General features: G+C 45.6%; 1 protein-coding gene across 1 annotated transcript in view; it reads right to left on the bottom strand.

The window, feature by feature from the left end:
• The window catches only part of LOC106581277 (retinal guanylyl cyclase 2), a 38091-nt gene that overhangs the window by 1919 nt on the left and 16950 nt on the right, over positions 1-19222 (bottom strand). The window contains exons 13-18 of the mRNA XM_014163236.2: positions 12306-12469; positions 11911-12103; positions 11546-11720; positions 1688-1786; positions 1169-1263; positions 986-1071 (exon numbers count right to left, since the gene is read on the bottom strand). Of these exons, the coding sequence (XP_014018711.1) occupies positions 986-1071; positions 1169-1263; positions 1688-1786; positions 11546-11720; positions 11911-12103; positions 12306-12469 (812 nt within the window). The remainder of the gene's footprint in view (positions 1-985; positions 1072-1168; positions 1264-1687; positions 1787-11545; positions 11721-11910; positions 12104-12305; positions 12470-19222) is intronic.

The following is a 19222-nucleotide window of genomic DNA, read 5'->3' as shown; positions in this document are numbered from 1 at the left end:
GATCAAATAACATTTAAACATACTTCACTTAAAACAGTAGTCTAGTAGGCCTATCAGATTATAGCAAACAAGACAGCTGGTGAGACAAGATGAGACGAGAGGACATGGCAGAAGAAGCATGACTAAGAATGTTAATTGTCTTAGAGAACAGGAGGCTGGAGAGGGAAGGACGGCTCATAATAATGTCTGGAATGGAGTGAATAGAGTGAATTCCATTCATTCCGTTCCAGCCATTTCTATGAGCCCGTACTCCCCAATTAAGGTGTCACCAGCCACCTGTCTCAGAGGTGCTGCCTCAAATGAGAGGGTGAGAAGAAAGGAAGGACGAAAATGAGGGTGAACCACTCACAATGGAAAGAGATTATCCAAAATGAATAGAGCTTTTCTGGGATGGTCAAGCTCTGCTTTAACGGTATTGAAGGTGATAAGATCAGAATATTAGAGAAGAGATCAGATCAAGACTGGAAGAGATCAGATCAAGAGTCTATGGATAGACAGTATAGGGGGCGGGGGTGGTAGTAGAGGGGGCTCAACAAAATCCCACAGATTGTGAAATCCACAAACTACATGCAACAGAAGAACCCACACAACAACTAGCTTTCCACCATGACACAACAGAGCACGGCATGCAAGTTGCTAGCTACCTCCTCGATTTTGACTCAGAGAATCAAGCTTTTTTCTCTGCTTTTTTCCCCTTGTACGCAGCTATATCCTCTGGGTTCAGTCCATGATTGTCATCCCTAAAGTAGGCAAAACATGTAATGCCACCATAACAGCCTCAATCACATCCTAGTATTCATTGGGGCTCCATTTTGCTCATGTAGTAAATGATGAGAAATGTGTGAAATGACTACACATAAACACATAGAACTGCTGTATAATCAATGCACAAATATTCACCAAATGAAATGTTGACATGTTAAGATTCACTTAGGGTGGTTCTCGCCAGGGTGTCAACATAAGGTACTGTATTGTGAGTTCTTACCCTGGTTTAATCTCTGGAGGGTTCGGTAAAGGCTTTGTGAAGTTTTCTTTCCCAACCAGCCAGTATGTCTCTTCAATGCCTTTACCCTGTAAGAACACATCATTATTCATGATTTATTTATAAACAGCTGAAAGAAATCCTACAGGTGAACACAGAGGATAATGTATTGTGAGGTGTTTATACCTTCAGCTCTGTCATGCCCCTGACGTCTATCTTGTAGCCCTCGTTGAGGGAGCGCAGGATCTTCACAGTGCTCATGTTCACATGAATTCTATAAGCTGAACGGAAATAACACTGTCACTACAAACCATACCATAATGCAGACATCCTGAGCAGAAATACACTGAGTGTACAAAACATTAAGAACTGTTCTTTCCATGACAGACTGACCAGGTGAATCCAGGTGAAAGCTATGATCCCTTATTGATGTCACCTGTTAAATCCACTTCAACCAGTGTAGATGAAGGGGAGGAGACAGGTTAAAGAATGATTTTTAAGCCTTGAGACAATACCGACATGGATTGTGTATGTGTGCCATTCAGAAGGTGAATGGGCAAGACAAAAGATTTAAATGCGTTTGAACGGGGTGTGGCAGTAGGTGCCAGGCCAGGTGCACTGGTTTGTGTCAAGAGGATGCAACTCAATATTAAAAAGGTGTTCTTAATGTTTTGTAAATCAACACCAAGAACCTCTGATACTCACGCAGCCCTGTGGATTCCATACGAGAGGCAGTGTTGACTGTGTCTCCAAAAAGGCAGTACCGAGGCATGGTCAGACCCACCACCCCAGCAACACATGACCCTGTACACACACAACACGAGCATCACATCTCAGATATCACATTGAGAAACCAAACCTTGGCCTGCTACTGTTTCAGCCGTCCTCATTATGACTGATGGATCCCCACATACACACAGTTAGAAAAGAAAATAGAATCAAAGTGATTGATTGTGATATGAAGAGTTTATTTCCAAAACGTTATATCCACACATTTTTCACATTTGTGTTTTTTTTCACTTTAAATGATTGCTGCTTATGGGTACCTTCATGTGTGTGTAAAATATGACTGTTTAAATTAATATATTTTAAGTGTGCATTAAAATGTAGATCTTTTTTTTGCAAAACGCTATATCCATTGTTTAGCTGGAATGGAATGTTTGCATACTGTATATTTGACTGATATTTGGTTGTCTCACCTACAGTACCAGTCAAAAGTTTGGACATACCTACTCATTCAAGGGTTTTTCTTTATTTTTACTATTTTCTACATTGTAGAATAATAGTGAAGACATCAAAACAATTAAATAACACATATCGAATCATGTAGTAAGCAAAAAAGTGTTAAACAAATCAAAATATATTTTATATTTGAGATTCTTCCAAGTAGCCACCCTTTCCCTTGATGACAGCTTTGCACACTTGGCATTCTCTCAACCCCAGTGTCACGACTCCCACCGAAGGTGGCTCCCCCTCCTGCTCGGGTGGCTCTCGGCGGTCGTCGTCACTGGCCTACTAGCTGCCACTGATTCCCTTTTGTTTTCCCCCCTTTCTGTTATTGTTTGCACCTGTTCTGTGTTGGGGTGATTAGCGGGGCTATATTAGCCAGTAGGCCCGCCTGCTCTTTGTGCGGGATTGTTTCTATATATGCTGTGCTTGGTGACACACTGATCTTGTATTTTGCCTTAGTGCGTGTGTTTGCGCCAACAGTGTTTTGTCCCCTGTGTTTGGGGCACTTTGTTTTGTGTGCGCTCATTTCGCTGTTTGGGGTGGCTTGTGTTTTAGCCGTTGTGCTCATTAAAGCCACTACCCTGTATCGCTGCTTCCTGCATTTGATTCCTCGCCAGCACAACAACCAAGCCTTACAGAATCCCGCACCACTATGGAGTCAGCAGGAGCAGCTGCCAACTCCCTTCCCTCGATGGAGGAACGCGTGGTCCATCACACCTCAGTCCTCCATCGGATTGGATCCGCGATGGACCAAATGATGGAGAGGATGGACCGATGGGAGAGGAGTGGTCTCCTCTCTCCACCTCCGGCTCCTCCGACTCAGCCACATCCTCCTCCCACTGCGTCTGGCTCCGGCGCGCTGCGTCTTGTGCTCACGAGGAAGTATGATGGAGCGGCGGCTGGGTGCCAGGGATTTCTGCTCCAGCTCGAGCTGTACCTGGCCACCGTAAGACCTGCTCCCTTGGGGGAGGAGAGTGTAAGTGTCCTCGTTTCCTGCCTGACGGGCCAAGCTCTGGAGTGGGCGAACGCAGTCTGGAATGGTCCGGACTCGGCGAGGGATCACTATCCGGAGTTCACCGGCGGGTGAGCGGCTGGTGAGCGGCGGGTGAGCGGCTGTTCCACCTCAGGCAGGAAACGAGGAGTGCGCAGGACTTCGCGCTGGAGTTCAGGACCTTGGCTGCTGGGGTGGGGTGGAACGACAGGGCCCTGATAGACCATTACAGGTGTAGTCTCCAGGCGGACATCCGCAGGGAGCTAGTTTGTCGGGACACCGCTCTCTCCCTCGACGAGTTGATCGACATGTCCATCTGACTGGACAATCTGCTGGCTGCCCGCGGGCGTTCGGAAAGGGTCCTGTCCGTTCCACCTCTGTGCACTCCCCCTCCCCCCCCCTACTCCCATGGAGTTAGGGGGGCCCTTGCCGAGGGGTACCGGAGGAGGTGGCTCCTCCTGCACCAGCTGTGGTCGGAGAGGACACACGGCCGACCGGTGCTGGAGGAGTCAGTCTGGGAGTTGAGAGGGCAGGCAGAACACTTCTCGGTCACCCCAGGTGAGTCAGCACCAAACTCACCCAGAACCCCCTGTTGGTCACATGTTCGTATTAATTTTGTTTTCTGACTTTTCTCCCTCTTCCCAGCATAAGGCGCTAGTCAATTCAGGCGTAGCTGGGAACTTTATGGATCACGGACTCGCCATCAAGCTGGGCATTACGCTAGTGCCGATAGATCCCCCCTTCCCCGTGCACTCCCTAGATAGCCGGCCATTAGGGTCAGGGCTGGTCAGGGAGGCCACGGTTCCACTGGACATGGTGACGCAGGGGAATCATAAGGAACGGATTGGTCTCTTCCTTATCGATTTACCTGCATTTCCGGTGGTGCTGGGGGTTCCCTGGCTGGCTGATCACAATCCCCGGATTTCGTGGAAACAGGGGGTTCTCCAGGGGTAGTCAGAGGAGTGTTCAGGGAGGTGTATAGGAGTTTCCATAGGTGCCACGTCGGTGGACAGTCCAGACAAGGTTTCCACCATGCACATTCCCCCTGAAAACGCCGATTTGGCGATCGCTGTTTGTAAAAAGAGGGCGACCAAATTACCACCACATCGACAGGGGGATTGTGCGATAGATCTCCAGGTTAACGCTGCGCTTCCCAAGAGTCACGTGTACCCATTGTCACAGGAGGAGACGGTGGCTATGGAGACATATGTCACGGAATCTCTGGGACAGGGGTACATTCGGCCCTCCATTTCACCCGTCTCCTCGAGTTTCTTTTTTGTGAAGAAAAAGGAGGGAGGTCTGCGTCCGTGCATTGATTACAGAGGTCTAAATGCTATCACGGTGGGGTTTAGTTACCTGCTACCTCTCATCGCCACGGCGGTGGAATCATTTCACGGAGCAAGATTCTTCACAAAACTGGACCACAGGAGCGAGTATAACCTGGTGCGTATTAAGGATGGAGACGAGTGGAAAACCGCATTTAGTACCACATCGGGCCATTATGAGTACCTCGTCATGCCGTATGGGTTAAAGAATGCGCCAGCCGTCTTTCAATTCTTTGTAGACGAGATTCTCAGGGACCAGCATCGGCAAGGCGTGGTTGTCTATATCGATGATATTCTGATATATTCCGCCACCCGCGCATGTGTCCCTGGTGCGCAAGGTGCTTGGGAGACTGCTGGAGCATGACCTATATGTCAAGGCTGAGAAGTGTGAGTTCTCCAAACGAGCCGTCTCCTTCCTGGGTTATCGCATTTCCACCACGGGGGCGGTGATGGAGTGTGACCGTGTTAAGGCCGTGCGTAATTGGCTGACTCCAACCACGGTGAAGGAAGTGCAGCGGTTCTTAGGCTTTGCCAATTACTACCGGAGGTTTATCTGGGGTTTTGGCCAGGTAGCGGCTCCCATTACCTCACTGCTGAAGGGGGGGCCGGTGCGTTTGCGATGGTCGACTGAGGCGGACGGAGCCTTCAAAAGGTTGTGGATCGGTTTTCAAAGTCCTGCCGTCTCCTCCCGTTGCCCGGTCTCCATACGGCCCTGCAGACTGCGGAGGCCCTATTTACCCACGTCTTCCAGCACAACGGGGTGCCGGAAGACATTGTCTCTGATCAAGGTTCCCAGTTCACGTCCAGGATATGGAAGGCGTTTATGGAGCGTCTGGGGGTCTCAGTCAGCTTGACCTCCGGTTATCACCCCGAGAGTAATGGGCAGGCGGAGAGGGTGAACCAGGAGGTGGGCAGGTTTCTGCGGTCGTATTGCCAGGACCGGCCAGGGGAGTGGGCGAGGTACATTCCATGGGCGGAGTTGGCCCAGAACTCACTTCGTCACTCCTCTACTAACCTGTCACCCTTTCAGTGTGTTTTGGGTTACCAGCCGGTCCTGGCACCATGGCACCAGAGCCAGCCCGAGGCTCCTGCGGTGGAGGAATGGGTGCAGCACTCCAAGGAGACCTGGAGAGCCGTCCAGGAATCCCTTAAGCAAGCCAGTGGACGGCAGAAGAGGAGTGCTGACCGCGAGGAGTGAGGCCCCCGTGTTCATACCGGGGGACATGGTCTGGCTCTCGACCCGAAACCTGCACCTCCGTTTGCCCTGCCGGAAGCTGGGGCCGCAGTGTGTGGGGCCCTTCAAAGTCCTGAGGAGGATAAACGAGGTGTGTTATAGGTTACAACTCCCTTCCTATTACCGTATTAACCCCTCGTTTCATGTGTCTCTCCTCAGGCCGGTGGTAGCTGGTCCCCTGCAGGAAGGTGAGGTGCCGGAGGTCCCTCCGCCCACTCTGGACATCGGGGCCTGTAGTACCTCGTGGACTGGGAGGGGTACCGGTGGAGGACGTCTTGGACCCGTCCCTGTTGAGGGATTTCCATCGCCTCCACCCGGATCGCCCTGCGCCTCGCCCTCCGGGTTGCCCTCGAGGCCGGTGTCGGCGCGGGGGGGATACTGTCACGACTCCCACCGAAGGTGGCTCCCCCTCCTGCTCGGGTGGCTCTTGGTGGTCATCGTCACCGGCCTACTAGCTGCCACTGATTCCCTTTTGTTTTCCCCCCTTTCCGTTATTGTTTGCACCGAACTTGCTTCCGGTTTGGAGCGAGCAGTCGCACTACGCTTCGCTCCACAGGTAAAATTACACTTCACTACATTACAACGGCTTGATTTGTTTGATCTGAGCAATTCTTCTTAGCTAGCTACATAGCCGTCTTTGTATCAAAGATAATTGTGTAGTTTAGAGTAATTGAGTAATTATCGAGGCTAGCTATCTTCGTCCTCCTAACGTAGTCAACACTGCTAGCTGCTAGCTAGCTAGTCATCACTGCTAGCTAGCCAACTTCTACCGACTAGCAGCACTGTAGAAACTATTACATTACAACGTAACGACTTGATTAGTGTGGTGTTAGTGTTAGTTAGCCAGCTACATAGTTGTCTTTGCTGTCTCTGTATCTAAGATAATTGTGTAGTTTGAGTAATTATCGAGGTGAGCTAGCCAGCCGCGACGCGGCGCCAGACTTAGTCAACACACCTAGTCATCATTAACCCACTGCTAGCTAGCCAACCGTTACCGACTAGCAGCGCTGTAGATACTAATACTTTACAACGGAACGATTTGACTAGTGCAGTGTTAGCTAGCTAGCTACTTAGTTGTCTTTGTCATAGCTTGATAATTGTGTAGTCTAGTAATTACCGAGGTTAGCTAGCCAGCCATCGAGGTTAGCTAGCCAGCTATTTCCGTCCCCCGCGACGCCATTTTTCCTAACCCAGCCAACTATTACCGACGAGCAGCATTGTAGAAACTAAATACATTACAAGGAACGTCTTGATTAGTGTTATGTTAGCTAGCTAGCTACAAAGTTGCTTTGTATCATGACAAGGTGTAGTACTGAAACTATCGAGGTTACCTAGCCAGCTACACGTTCAAAGTCAACAACGCAGCCACTGCTAGCTAGCCTACTCCACCAGCCAGCAGTACTGTATCATTTTAGTCAATAAGATTTTTGCAACGTAAGCTTAACTTTCTGAACATTCGAGACGTGTAGTCCACTTGTCATTCCAATCTCCTTTGCATTAGCGTAGCCTCTTCTGTAGCTTGTCTACTATGTGTCTGTCTATCCCTGTTCTCTCCCCTCTGCACAGGCCATACAAACGCTCCACACCGCGTGGCCGCTGCCACTCTAACCTGGTGGTCCCAGCGCGCACGACCCACGTGGAGTTCCAGGTCTCCGGCAGCCTCTGGAACTGCCGGTCTGCGGCCAACAAGGCTGAGTTCATCTCAGCCTATGCTACCCTCCAGTCCCTAGACTTCCTGGCGCTGACGGAAACATGGATTACCACAGATAACACTGCTACTCCTACTGCTCTCTCCTCGTCTGACTACGTGTTCTCGCATACCCCTAGAGCATCGAGCCAGCGGGGTGGTGGCACTGGAATCCTCATCTCTCCCAAGTGGACATTCTCTCTTTCTCCCCTGACCCATCTGTCTATCTCCTCATTTGAATTCCATGCTGTCACAGTTACCAGCCCTTTCAAGCTTAACATCCTTATCATTTATCGCCCTCCAGGTTCCCTTGGAGAGTTCATCAATGAGCTTGACAAGTTCCTTTCCTGAGGATGGCTCACCTCTCACAGTTCTGGGTGACTTTAACCTCCCCACGTCTACCTTTGACTCATTCCTCTCTGCCTCCTTCTTTCCACTCCTCTCCTCTTTCGACCTCACCCTCTCACCTTCCCCCCCTACTCACAAGGCAGGCAATACGCTTGACCTCATCTTTACAAGATGCTGTTCTTCCACTAATCTCATTGCAACTCCTCTCCAAGTCTCCGACCACTACCTTGTATCCTTTTCCCTCTCGCTCTCATCCAACACTTCTCACTCTGCCCCTACTCGGATGGTATTGCGCCGTCCCAACCTTCGCTCTCTCTCTCCCGCTACTCTCTCCTCTTCCATCCTATCATCTCTTCCCTCTGCTCAAACCTTCTCCAACCTATCTCCTGATTCTGCCTCCTCAACCCTCCTCTCCTCCCTCTCTGCATCCTTTGATTTCCTCTGTCCCCTATCCTCCAGGCCGGCTCGGTCCTCCCCTCCTGCTCCGTGGCTCGACGACTCACTGCGAGCTCACAGAACAGGGCTCCGGGCAGCCGAGCGGAAATGGAGGAAAACTCGCCTCCCCTGCGGACCTGGCATCCTTTCACTCCCTCCTCTCTACATTTTCCTCTTCTGTCTCTGCTGCTAAAGCCACTTTCTACCACTCTAAACTCCAAGCATCTGCCTCTAACCCTAGGAAGCTCTTTGCTACCTTCTCCTCCCTCCTGAATCCTCCTCCCCCTCCCCCCTCCTCCCTCTCTGCGGATGACTTCGTCAACCATTTTGAAAAGAAGGTTGACGACATCCGATCCTCGTTTGCTAAGTCAAACGACACCGCTGGTCCTGCTCACACTGCCCTACCCTGTGCTTTGACCTCTTTCTCCCCTCTCTCTCCAGATGAAATCTCGCGTCTTGTGACGGCCGGCCGCCCAACAACCTGCCCACTTGACCCTATCCCCTCCTCTCTTCTCCAGACCATTTCCGGAGACCTTCTCCCCTACCTCACCTCGCTCATCAACCCATCCTTGACCGCTGGCTACGTCCCTTCCGTCTTCAAGAGAGCGAGAGTTGCACCCCTTCTGAAAAAACCTACACTCGATCCCTCCGATGTCAACAACTACAGACCAGTATCCCTTCTTTCTTTTCTCTCTAAAACTCTTGAGCGTGCCGTCCTTGGCCAGCTTTCTTGCTATCTCTCTCAGAATGACCTTCTTGATCCAAATCAGTCAGGTTTCAAGACTGGTCATTCAACTGAGACTGCTCTTCTCTGTGTCACGGAGGCTCTCCGCACTGCTAAAGCTAACTCTCTCTCCTCTGCTCTCATCCTTCTAGACCTATCTGCTTCCTTTGGTACTGTGAACCATCAGATCCTCCTCTCCACCCTCTCCGAGCTGGGCATCTCCGGCGCGGCCCACGCTTGGATTGCGTCCTACCTGACAGGTCGCTCCTACCAGGTGGCGTGGCGAGAATCTGTCTCCGCACCACGTGCTCTCACCACTGGTGTCCCCCAGGGCTCTGTTCTAGGAACACTCCTATTCTCACTATACACCAAGTCACTTGGCTCTGTCATATCCTCACATGGTCTCTCATATCATTGCTATGCAGATGACACACAATTAATCTTCTCCTTTCCCCCTTCTGACAACCAGGTGGCGAATCGCATCTCTGCATGTCTGGCAGACATATCAGTGTGGATGACAGATCACCACCTCAAGCTGAACCTCGGCAAGACGGAGCTGCTCTTCCTCCCGGGGAAGGACTGCCCGTTCCATGATCTCGCCATCACGGTTGACAACTCCCTTGTGTCCTCCTCCCAGAGTACTAAGAGCCTCGGCGTGACCCTGGACAACACCCTGTCGTTCTCCACTAACATCAAGGCGGTGACCCGATCCTGTAGGTTCATGCTCTACAACATTCGCAGAGTACGACCCTGCCTCACACAGGAAGCGGCGCAGGTCCTAATCCAGGCACTTGTCATCTCCCGTCTGGATTACTGCAACTCGTTGTTGGCTGGGCTCCCTGCCTGTGCCATTAAACCCCTACAACTCATCCAGAACGCCGCAGCCCGTCTGGTGTTCAACCTTCCCAAGTTCTCTCACGTCACCCCGCTCCTCCGCTCTCTCCACTGGCTTCCAGTCGAAGCTCGCATCCGCTACAAGACCATGGTGCTTGCCTACGGAGCTGTGAGGGGAACGGCACCTCCGTACCTTCAGGCTCTGATCAGGCCCTACACCCAAACAAGGGCACTGCGTTCATCCACCTCTGGCCTGCTCGCCTCCCTACCTCTGAGGAAGCACAGTTCCCGCTCAGCCCAGTCAAAACTGTTCGCTGCTCTGGCACCCCAATGGTGGAACAAGCTCCCTCACGACGCCAGGACAGCGGAGTCAATCACCACCTTCCGGAGACACCTGAAACCCCACCTCTTTAAGGAATACCTGGGATAGGATAAAGTAATCCTTCTAACCCCCCCGTAAAATATTTAGATGCACTATTGTAAAGTGGTTGTTCCACTGGATATTATAAGGTGAATGCACCAATTTGTAAGTCGCTCTGGATAAGAGCGTCTGCTAAATGACTTAAATGTAAATGTAAATGTGTTCTGTGTTGGGGTGATTAGCGGGGCTATATTAGCCAGTAGGCCCGCCTGCTCTTTGTGCGGGATTGTTTCTATGTATGCTGTGCTTGGTGACACACTGATCTTGTATTTTGCCTTAGTGCGTGTGTTTGCGCCAACAGTGTTTTGTCCCCTGTGTTTGGGGCACTTTGTTTTGTGTGCGCTCATTTCACTGTTTGGGGTGGCTTGTGTTTTAGCCGTTGTGCTCATTAAAGCCACTACACTGTATCGCTGCTTCCTGCATTTGATTCCTCGCCAGCACGACACCCAAGCCTTACACCCAGCTTCATGAGGTAGTCACCTGGAATGCATTTAAATTAACAGGTGTGCCTTGTTAAAAGTTAATTTGTGGAATTTCTTTCCTTCTTAATGAGTTTGAGCTAATTAATCATGTTGAGACAAGGTAGGGGTGGTATACAGAAGATAGCCCTATTTGGTAAAAGACCAAGTACATTTTATGTCAAGAACAGCAAATAAGCAAAGAGAAATGACAGTCCATCATTCCTTGACATGAAGGTCAGTCAATGCGGAAGAAATCTATAGAACTTTCAAAGTTTCTTCAAGTGTAGTCGCAAAAACCATCAAGCGCTATGATGAAACTGGCTCTCATGAGGACTGCCACAGGAAAGGAAGACCCAGAGTTACCTCTGTTGCAGAAGAGAAGTTCATTAGAGTTAGCTGCACCTCAGATTGCAGCCCAAATAAATATTTACGTCACAAATGTATCAGTTCTTTATTAAAAATGTATTTATTTGTTACAGTACATTTGACTGTGTAAAACCTGGCAGTACTACTTATTTATTGGTGAGTGAGGTGGATACATAGCGTTTTGCAAAAGAACATGATTATTTGTCTCTGAAATGAAAACATCAAGTGATAGATTTCAAACAAATACATATCTGTTATTGAACATCCCCATGTCATGATTAGATAGTGAAAAAACACACCAATCGCTTTCATAAGTTCTTTAAACTGTAGAAGCTAATTTACCAAGATTTCTGAAAATGGATATATTGCATTTTGGTAAGAAACTCTTCATCTTTATAAACACCTCACATTGGGATTCAGCCTTTGAGCAATATTGATCAACTAGCTAATATGTGACCCAACTTCAGAGTGTCTGCCAGGCAGGGATGACCCAATGCCCTCTCTCACCTGAGTGTATCCCTATTCGTATCCTGACGGGCATGCCGGGCATGTGGCGCATCTGGAAGGTGCCCACAGAGCTCAGGATGTTCAGGGACATGTTGGCTATCTCCGCTGCGTGTTTGTTGCCATTCCTCTTGGGTAGACCTGATGCCACCATGTAGGCGTCACCAATGGTCTCCACCTACACAATGAAAACAAACAGGCATACAGTAAACATTTCCACATTGATACTCAAAAAATCATCACGTCACTTGATTTGTGCTGTTGTGATGCTTCCCTAGCACCGCACCCCAACCCGTTTCCAGCAACTATGATGCCTCTGCTCAGCTCATTTTGGTTCAGCTCAGTAGTGTGAAAATAGTATAATTGACCTTGTATACGTCGTGGTTGCTGAGCACAGCATCGAACAGCGTGTACAGGTCATTGAGCAGGTCCACCACCTCGATGGGATCACTGAGGGAGGAGATGGTGGTGAAGCCTACTATGTCACTGAAGTAGATGGTGACCTGGTCAAAGTACTCTGGCTCCACCGTCGCACCCGTCTTTAGAGCCTCTGCCACAGAACTGTAATTTGACAAGGGACATTTTGTGTTTGTGGTAATGTGACACAGAGCAACAAACAATCATTAAAAGTCAAAAGTATGGTACTGTATCATGTTATGAAAGGATAATACCCTTGGCATTGTACAAGAATGATATCTTGAAATAACAAAATGGCCATTGTCTTCTTTAGTTGTCTGTGTGTGTGTTATAACATGAAGCTCACGGAGGCAGCATCTCAGACAGCAGTTTCTCCGTCCTCTGTTTCTCCACTTCCAGCTCCTCTGTCCTCTCTCTGATCAGGTCCTCCAGGTTAGATGAGTACTGTTCCAGCATCCGCAACATGGAGTCAATGATGTTGGTCTTCTTGCCCTTGTTGATCAGCTTGAACTGTGACATAACACCATCATCATCATCATTGGTGCACCACTACATTATGTAATATTATGTATGACTTATGCTCTCTGTAAAAATCTATAAAGCTATGAGCCAAGACTTTGTCCGTGTCTGAATATCCATACTAGCGTTTGCATTTTTTTTTTTTTTTTTAATATATATATTTCAGGGGTGGATCAGCTTTAATATTGCGGATAGATGGTTACTTCCATCAATGTAATTGTCTGCATCATTTCCAATCACCCAGATATTTTTTGGGATAAATATATATATATCCATATACGTACATACCCATACATACCCATATACAGTCGTGGCCAAAAGTTTTGAGAATGACACAAATATTAATTTTCACAAAGTCTGCTGCCTCAGTTTGTATGATGGCAATTTGCATATACTCCGGAATGTTATGAAGAGTGATCAGATGCATTGCAATTAATTGCAAAGTCCCTCTTTGCCATGCAAATGAACTGAATCCCCCAAAAAGCATTTCCACTGCACTTCAGCCCTGCCACAAAAGGACCAGCTGACGTCACATCAGTGATTCTCTCGTTAACACAGGTGTGACTGTTGACGAGGAAAGGCTGGAGATCACTCTGTCATGCTGATTGAGGTCGAATAACAGACTGGAAGCTTCAAAAGGAGGGTGGTGCTTGGAATCATTGTTCTTCCTCTGTCAACCATGGTTACCTGCAAGGAAACACGTGCCGTCATCATTGCTTTGCACAAAAAGGGCTTCACAGGCAAGGATATTGCTGCCAGTAAGATTGCACCTAAATCAACCATTTATCGGATCATCAAGAACTTCAAGGAGAGCTGTTCAATTGTTGTGAAGAAGGCTTCATGGTTCCCAAAAAAGTCCAGCAAGCGCCAGGACCGTCTCCTAAAGTTGATTCAGCTGCAGGATCGGGCACCACCAGTACAGAGCTTGCTCAGGAATGGCAGCAGGCAGGTGTGAGTGCATCTGCACGCACAGTGAGGCGAAGACTTTTGGAGGATGACCTGGTGTCAAGAAGGGTAGCAAAGAAGCCACTTCTCTCCAGGAAAAACATCAGGGACAGACTGATATTCTGCAAAAGGTACAGGGATTGGACTGCTGGGGACTGGGGTAAAGTCATTTTCTCTGATGAATCCTCTTTCCGATTGTTTGGGGAATCCGGAAAAAAGCTTGTCCGGAGAAGACAAGGTGAGCGCTACCATCAGTCCTGTGTCATGCCAACAGTAAAGCATCCTGAGACCATTCATGTGTGGGGTTGCTTCTCAGCCAAGGGAGTGGGCTCACTCACAATTTTGCCTAAGAACACAGCCATGAATAAAGAATGGTACCAACACATCCTCCGAGAGCAACTTCTCCCAACTATCCAGGAACAGTTTGGTGATGAACAATGCCTTTTCCAGCATGATGGAGCACCTTGCCATAAGGCAAAAGTGATAACTAAACATCGGTATTTTGGGTCCATGGCCAGGAAACTCCCCAGACCTTAATCCCATTGAGAATTTGTGGTCAATCCTCAAGAAGCGGGTGAACAAACAAAACCCCACAAATTCTGACAAACTCCAAGCAATGATTATGCAAGAATGGGCTGCCATCAGTCAGGATGTGGCCCAGAAGTTAATTGACAGCATGCCAGGGCAGATTGCAGACGGTCAACACTGCAAATATTGACCCTACATCAACTTAATGTAATTGTCAATAAAAGCCTTTGACACTTATGAAACGCTTGTAAATATACTTCAGTATTCCATAGTAACATCTGACAAAAATATCTAAAGACACTGAGGCAGCAGACTTTGTGAAAATTAATATTTGCGTCATTCTCAATACCTTTGGCCACGACTGTACACATAAACATTCATACATATACACATATATACATACATATACACACTTTTTTTTTGAATATACCTTTATTATTCCCCGCAAACCCTACCACCCCTCCCCCAATTGGAGTAAACTAATAAACAATAACACTTAGGCTTCTACTGTCACGTCCTGGCCAGTATAAAGGTTAATTAGTATTGTAGTTTGGTCAGGACGTGGCAGAGGGTATTCGTTTTATGTGGTTCGGGGTGGTGTGTTTGTTGAAGGGGCATTTGATTTAGTATTCCGGGGTTTTAGGGCACTGTTTGGTTTCCATGTATTCTATGTTTAGTCTAGTATGTCTGGTTCTATGTTGGGTTAATTGGGGTTGGGACTCTCAGTTGAAGGCAGGTGTTGTCTATCTGCCTTTGATTGAGAGTCCCATATATTAGGGTGTGTTTGTGTGTGTGATTTGTGGGTGATTGTTCTGTGTTGAGCCTATGCTTTGCAGACTGTCAGTTTATCGTTCGTTTTTCTTGTTTGTTGTTTTTGTATTCGTTTTGATTTAATTAAATGTTCAAAATGAACAACTGCACACCTGCTGCGTATTGGTCTACATTCTCAGATGACGATTTCGCATTATCGTCAGAAGACGAAGATAATTGTGACATCTACCTTAAGTTTATACATACTATACACATTTTACAGACACAATCTATTTTACAATAATTATATTTTGTTTGTTTTTAGTCCTTAATCTATTTCTGATGTCCATCCAGTTTGATTTATATTTGTAACTGTGCTATTTCACAACATTTCTGAACATATTTTACATTGGTTATCTTGTTGTTATTAGTCCCACCCTTCAGCTCCATTCAACCCCTCCCATCTATCTCTTAACACCATCCATTTTGGATTTCTATTTTCCATATATTTTTCAACTGTCCTGTGATGCTTCACAACAGTACTGAACCTTTCTATTCTCATAGCTTCTACAGATTGTAAATTAAAGATAAACATTTTTGCTAAAATAATTATTATATTATTGATTGATTGAGTATGACTTTTCAAATCACCCAGAATTGCTATCTACAGCGTTAGTTCTAGGTAAATGTTGCAATTCTTCAGCCATTCCTGGCTGGACCTTTGACCAAAACTTAGGTACATATGAACAAAATAAATGATCTAATGACTCTGCCTCCTCGCAAAATCTGCAGAGCTAGGAAGATTGTATCCCCCATATACAGTTGAAGTCAGAGGTTTACATACATATACATTCAAACTCAGTTTTTCACAATTCCTGACATTTAATTCTAGTAAAAATTCCCTGTCTTAGGTCAGTTAGGATCACCACTTTATTTTAAGAATGTGAAATGTCAGAATAATAGTAGAGAGAATGATTTATTTCAGCTTTTATTTCTTTCATCACAGTGGGTTAGAAGTTTACATACACTCAATTAGTATTTGGTTGCCTTTAAATTGTTTAACATGGGTCAAACGTTTCGGGGCAGCCTTCCACAAGCTTTCCACAATAAGTTGGGTGACTTTTGGCCCATTCCTCCTGACAGAGCTGGTGTAACTGAATCAGGTTTGTAGGCCTCCTTGCTCGCACATGCTTTTTCAGTTCTGCCCACACATTTTCTATAGGATTGGGGGCAGGGCTTTGTGATGGCCACTCCAATACCTCGACTTTGTTGTCCTTAAACCATTTTGCCACAACTTTGGAAGTATGCTTGGGGTCATTGTCCATTTGGAAGACCCATTTGCGACCAAGCTTTAACTTCCTGACTGATGTCTTGAGATGTCGCTTCAAAATATCCACATCATTTTCCTTTCTCATGATGCCGTCTATTTTGTGAAGTGCACCAGTCCCTCCTGCAGCAAAGCACCCCCACAACATGATGCTGTCACCCCCGTGCTTCACGGTTGGGATGGTGCTCTTTGGCTTGCAAGCCTCCCCCTTTTTCCTCCAAACATAACGATGGTCATTATGGCCAAACAGTTCTATTTTTGTTTCATCAGACCAGAAGACATTTCTCCAAAAAGTACGATCTTTGTCCCCAACCATAGTCTGGCTTTTTTTATGGCGGTTTTGGAGCAGTGGTTTCTTCCTTGCTGAGAGGCCTTTCAGGTTATGTCGATATAGGACTCGTTTTACTGTGGAAATAGATACTTTTGTACCTGTTTCCTCCAGCATCTTCACAAGGTCCTTTGCTGTTGTTCTGGGATTGATTTGCACTTTTCGCACCAAAGTACGTTCATCTCTAGGAGACAGAATGCATCTCCTTCCTGAGCGGTATGACGGCTGCGTGGTCCCACGGTGTTTATATTTGTGTACTATTGTTTGTACAGATGAACGTGGTACCTTCAGGCATTTGGAAATTGCTCCCAAGGATGAACCAGACTTGTGGAGGTCTACAATTTATTTTCTGAGGTCTTGGCTGATTTCTTTTGCTTTTCCCATGATGTCAAGCAAAGAAGCACTGATTTTGAAGGTAGGCCTTGAAATACATCCACAGGTACACTGCCAATTGACTGAAATGATGTCAATTAGCCTATCAGAAGCTTCTAAAGCCATGACATTTTCTGGAATTTTCCAAGCTGTTTAAAGGCACAGTCAACTTAGTGTATGTAAACTTCTGACGCACTGGAATTGTGATACAGTGAAATAATCTGTCTGTAAACAATTGTTGGAAAAATTACTTGTGTCATGCACAAAGTACATGTCCTAACCGACTTGCCAAAAACGATACTTTGTTAACAAGAAATTTGTGGAGTGGTTGAAAAACAAGTTTTAATGACTCCAATCTAAGTGTATGTAAACGTCCGACTTCAATTGTGTATAACATTCTATTGGTTGCAAGAATTTTGTATAATAATTTAAATTGAAAAATTCGAAGTTTTTAAAACATCGTTGTTTTGCGTGTCAATTCATAAACCATGTGCCATGGAATCGGTATAGCGACAATATCTTCCCAACTATTTTGCAATTGATATGGCACAGCTGTCCATTTTTTGGTCCTTCAATTAAATTGGTATATGTTTTTATTTATCATAATTTTCTATAACCATTTATCGTCTTTAATGCAGGGCCAACAGACAAGTTCCTTACTTTTTCCCCCTTCTACTTGCCACTTCCATTTTTGTGGTAATGCTGCAATTAGTTGGTTGTAATTTTGGGTAGAGCAGACATTTCCATATGTCTTTGTTGGTTGCATGTGTGACATAACTCCACCTGTCCTATTTATGATATCATTTACAAAAATTACACCTTTTTTAAAATGTATCGAAAAATACATTTTTTTTTATCAATTAGTATATTTGAGTTTTACCACAATATTTGTTGTATTATTTGTTCTGTCTTTTCAGGTGGATTAAACTGAAATTGCAACCAACTTTCTAAGGCTTGTTTAAAAAATAACGATATTTTGGAGATTATTTCATTTTCAAATAACCCGAAAGTGAGCGGTTGTAATCTGAATAAAGGGAAAAAGGCCATTTTTGATCATGGGGTGAGACGTTCTTACTAATTTACTACTGAACCTTTTTGGATTTAAGTATAACTTTTGTATGACCGATGCTTTTAGTGAGAGGTCTAATGCTTTAATTTTGTCTGGCTTGCCATTCCAAAATTGAAAATATTTTGTTCATATAATTTAAAAAGTAGGTCACTAGGTGTAGGCAAAACATAAGGAAATAGGTAAACTGTGATATGACTAAAGAGTTCATAGGAGTGATTTTTCCACAAATAGACAGATATTTTCCTTTCCATGGTAGCAAGATCTTATCTATTTTTGCTAACTTTCTCTAAAAATGTATTGGAGTGAGATCATTTCTTTCTTTCGGGATTTGTATACCGGGTATGTCCACATCCCCGTCAGATCATTTTATTGGTAAACTACATGGTAATGTAAAAGTTTCATTTTATTTGACCTAATATGTAATATAGTACACTAATCATAATTTGGTTTTAATCCAGAGAGGTTAGCAAAAGTATCTAGATCCTCTATGAGGCTGTGGAGGGATTCTAATTGTGATTTTAAAAGAAAATATGAGTCATCAGCGTACAATGACATCTTTGTTTTTAAGCCATGGATATCTAATCCCTTAATATTATTGTTGGATCTAATTTTAACAACTAACATTTCGATGGCAATAATAAATAGACATGACGATAGTGGACGACCTTGTTTTACTCCTCTTAACAGTTTAAAACTTTCTGAGGTAGCCATTATTTTACACCTAGGGTTACTATACACACCTTTAACCCATTATTTAAGAGATTCTCCAAAATTGAAATATTCTAGGCATTTATATATAAATTCCAGTGGTACTTTATAAAAAAAAATTCAAAATCAGCTATGAAAACCAGGGCTGGTGTCACCGATATTTCATAGTATTCTAATGTTTCCAGTATTGTCTTATATTATCTCCAATGTACCGTCCATGTAAAAAACCTGTCTGATTAGGATTAATAAAATCTGACAATACCTTTTTAATTCTATGCACCAAGCATTTAGCTATACATTTTGCATCACAACACTGAAGTGTAAGAGGCCTCCAGTTTTTTAAATGGACTGGATCTTTATGTACAGTGGCTTGCGAAAGCATTCACCCCCTTTGGCATTTTTCCTATTTTGTTACCTTACAACCTGGAATTAAAATAGATTTTTGGGGGGTTTGTATCATTTGATTTACACAACATGCCTACCACTTTGAAGATGCAAAATAATTTTTATTGTGAAACAAACAAGAAATAAGATAAAAAAACAGAGAACTTGAGCGTGCATAACTAGTACTTTGTTTTTGTTTTGCAGCAATTACAGCTGCAAGTCTCTTGGGGTATGTCTCTATAAGCTTGGCACATCTAGCCACTGGGATTTTTGCCCATTCTTCAAGGTAAAACTGCTCCAGCTCCTTCAAGTTGGATGGGTTCCGCTGGTGTA

This window comes from Salmo salar, chromosome ssa20 (assembly GCF_905237065.1).
Source record: "Salmo salar chromosome ssa20, Ssal_v3.1, whole genome shotgun sequence".
Classification (NCBI taxonomy): domain Eukaryota; kingdom Metazoa; phylum Chordata; class Actinopteri; order Salmoniformes; family Salmonidae; genus Salmo; species Salmo salar.
This window is presented reverse-complemented; position numbering and strand designations above follow the sequence as displayed.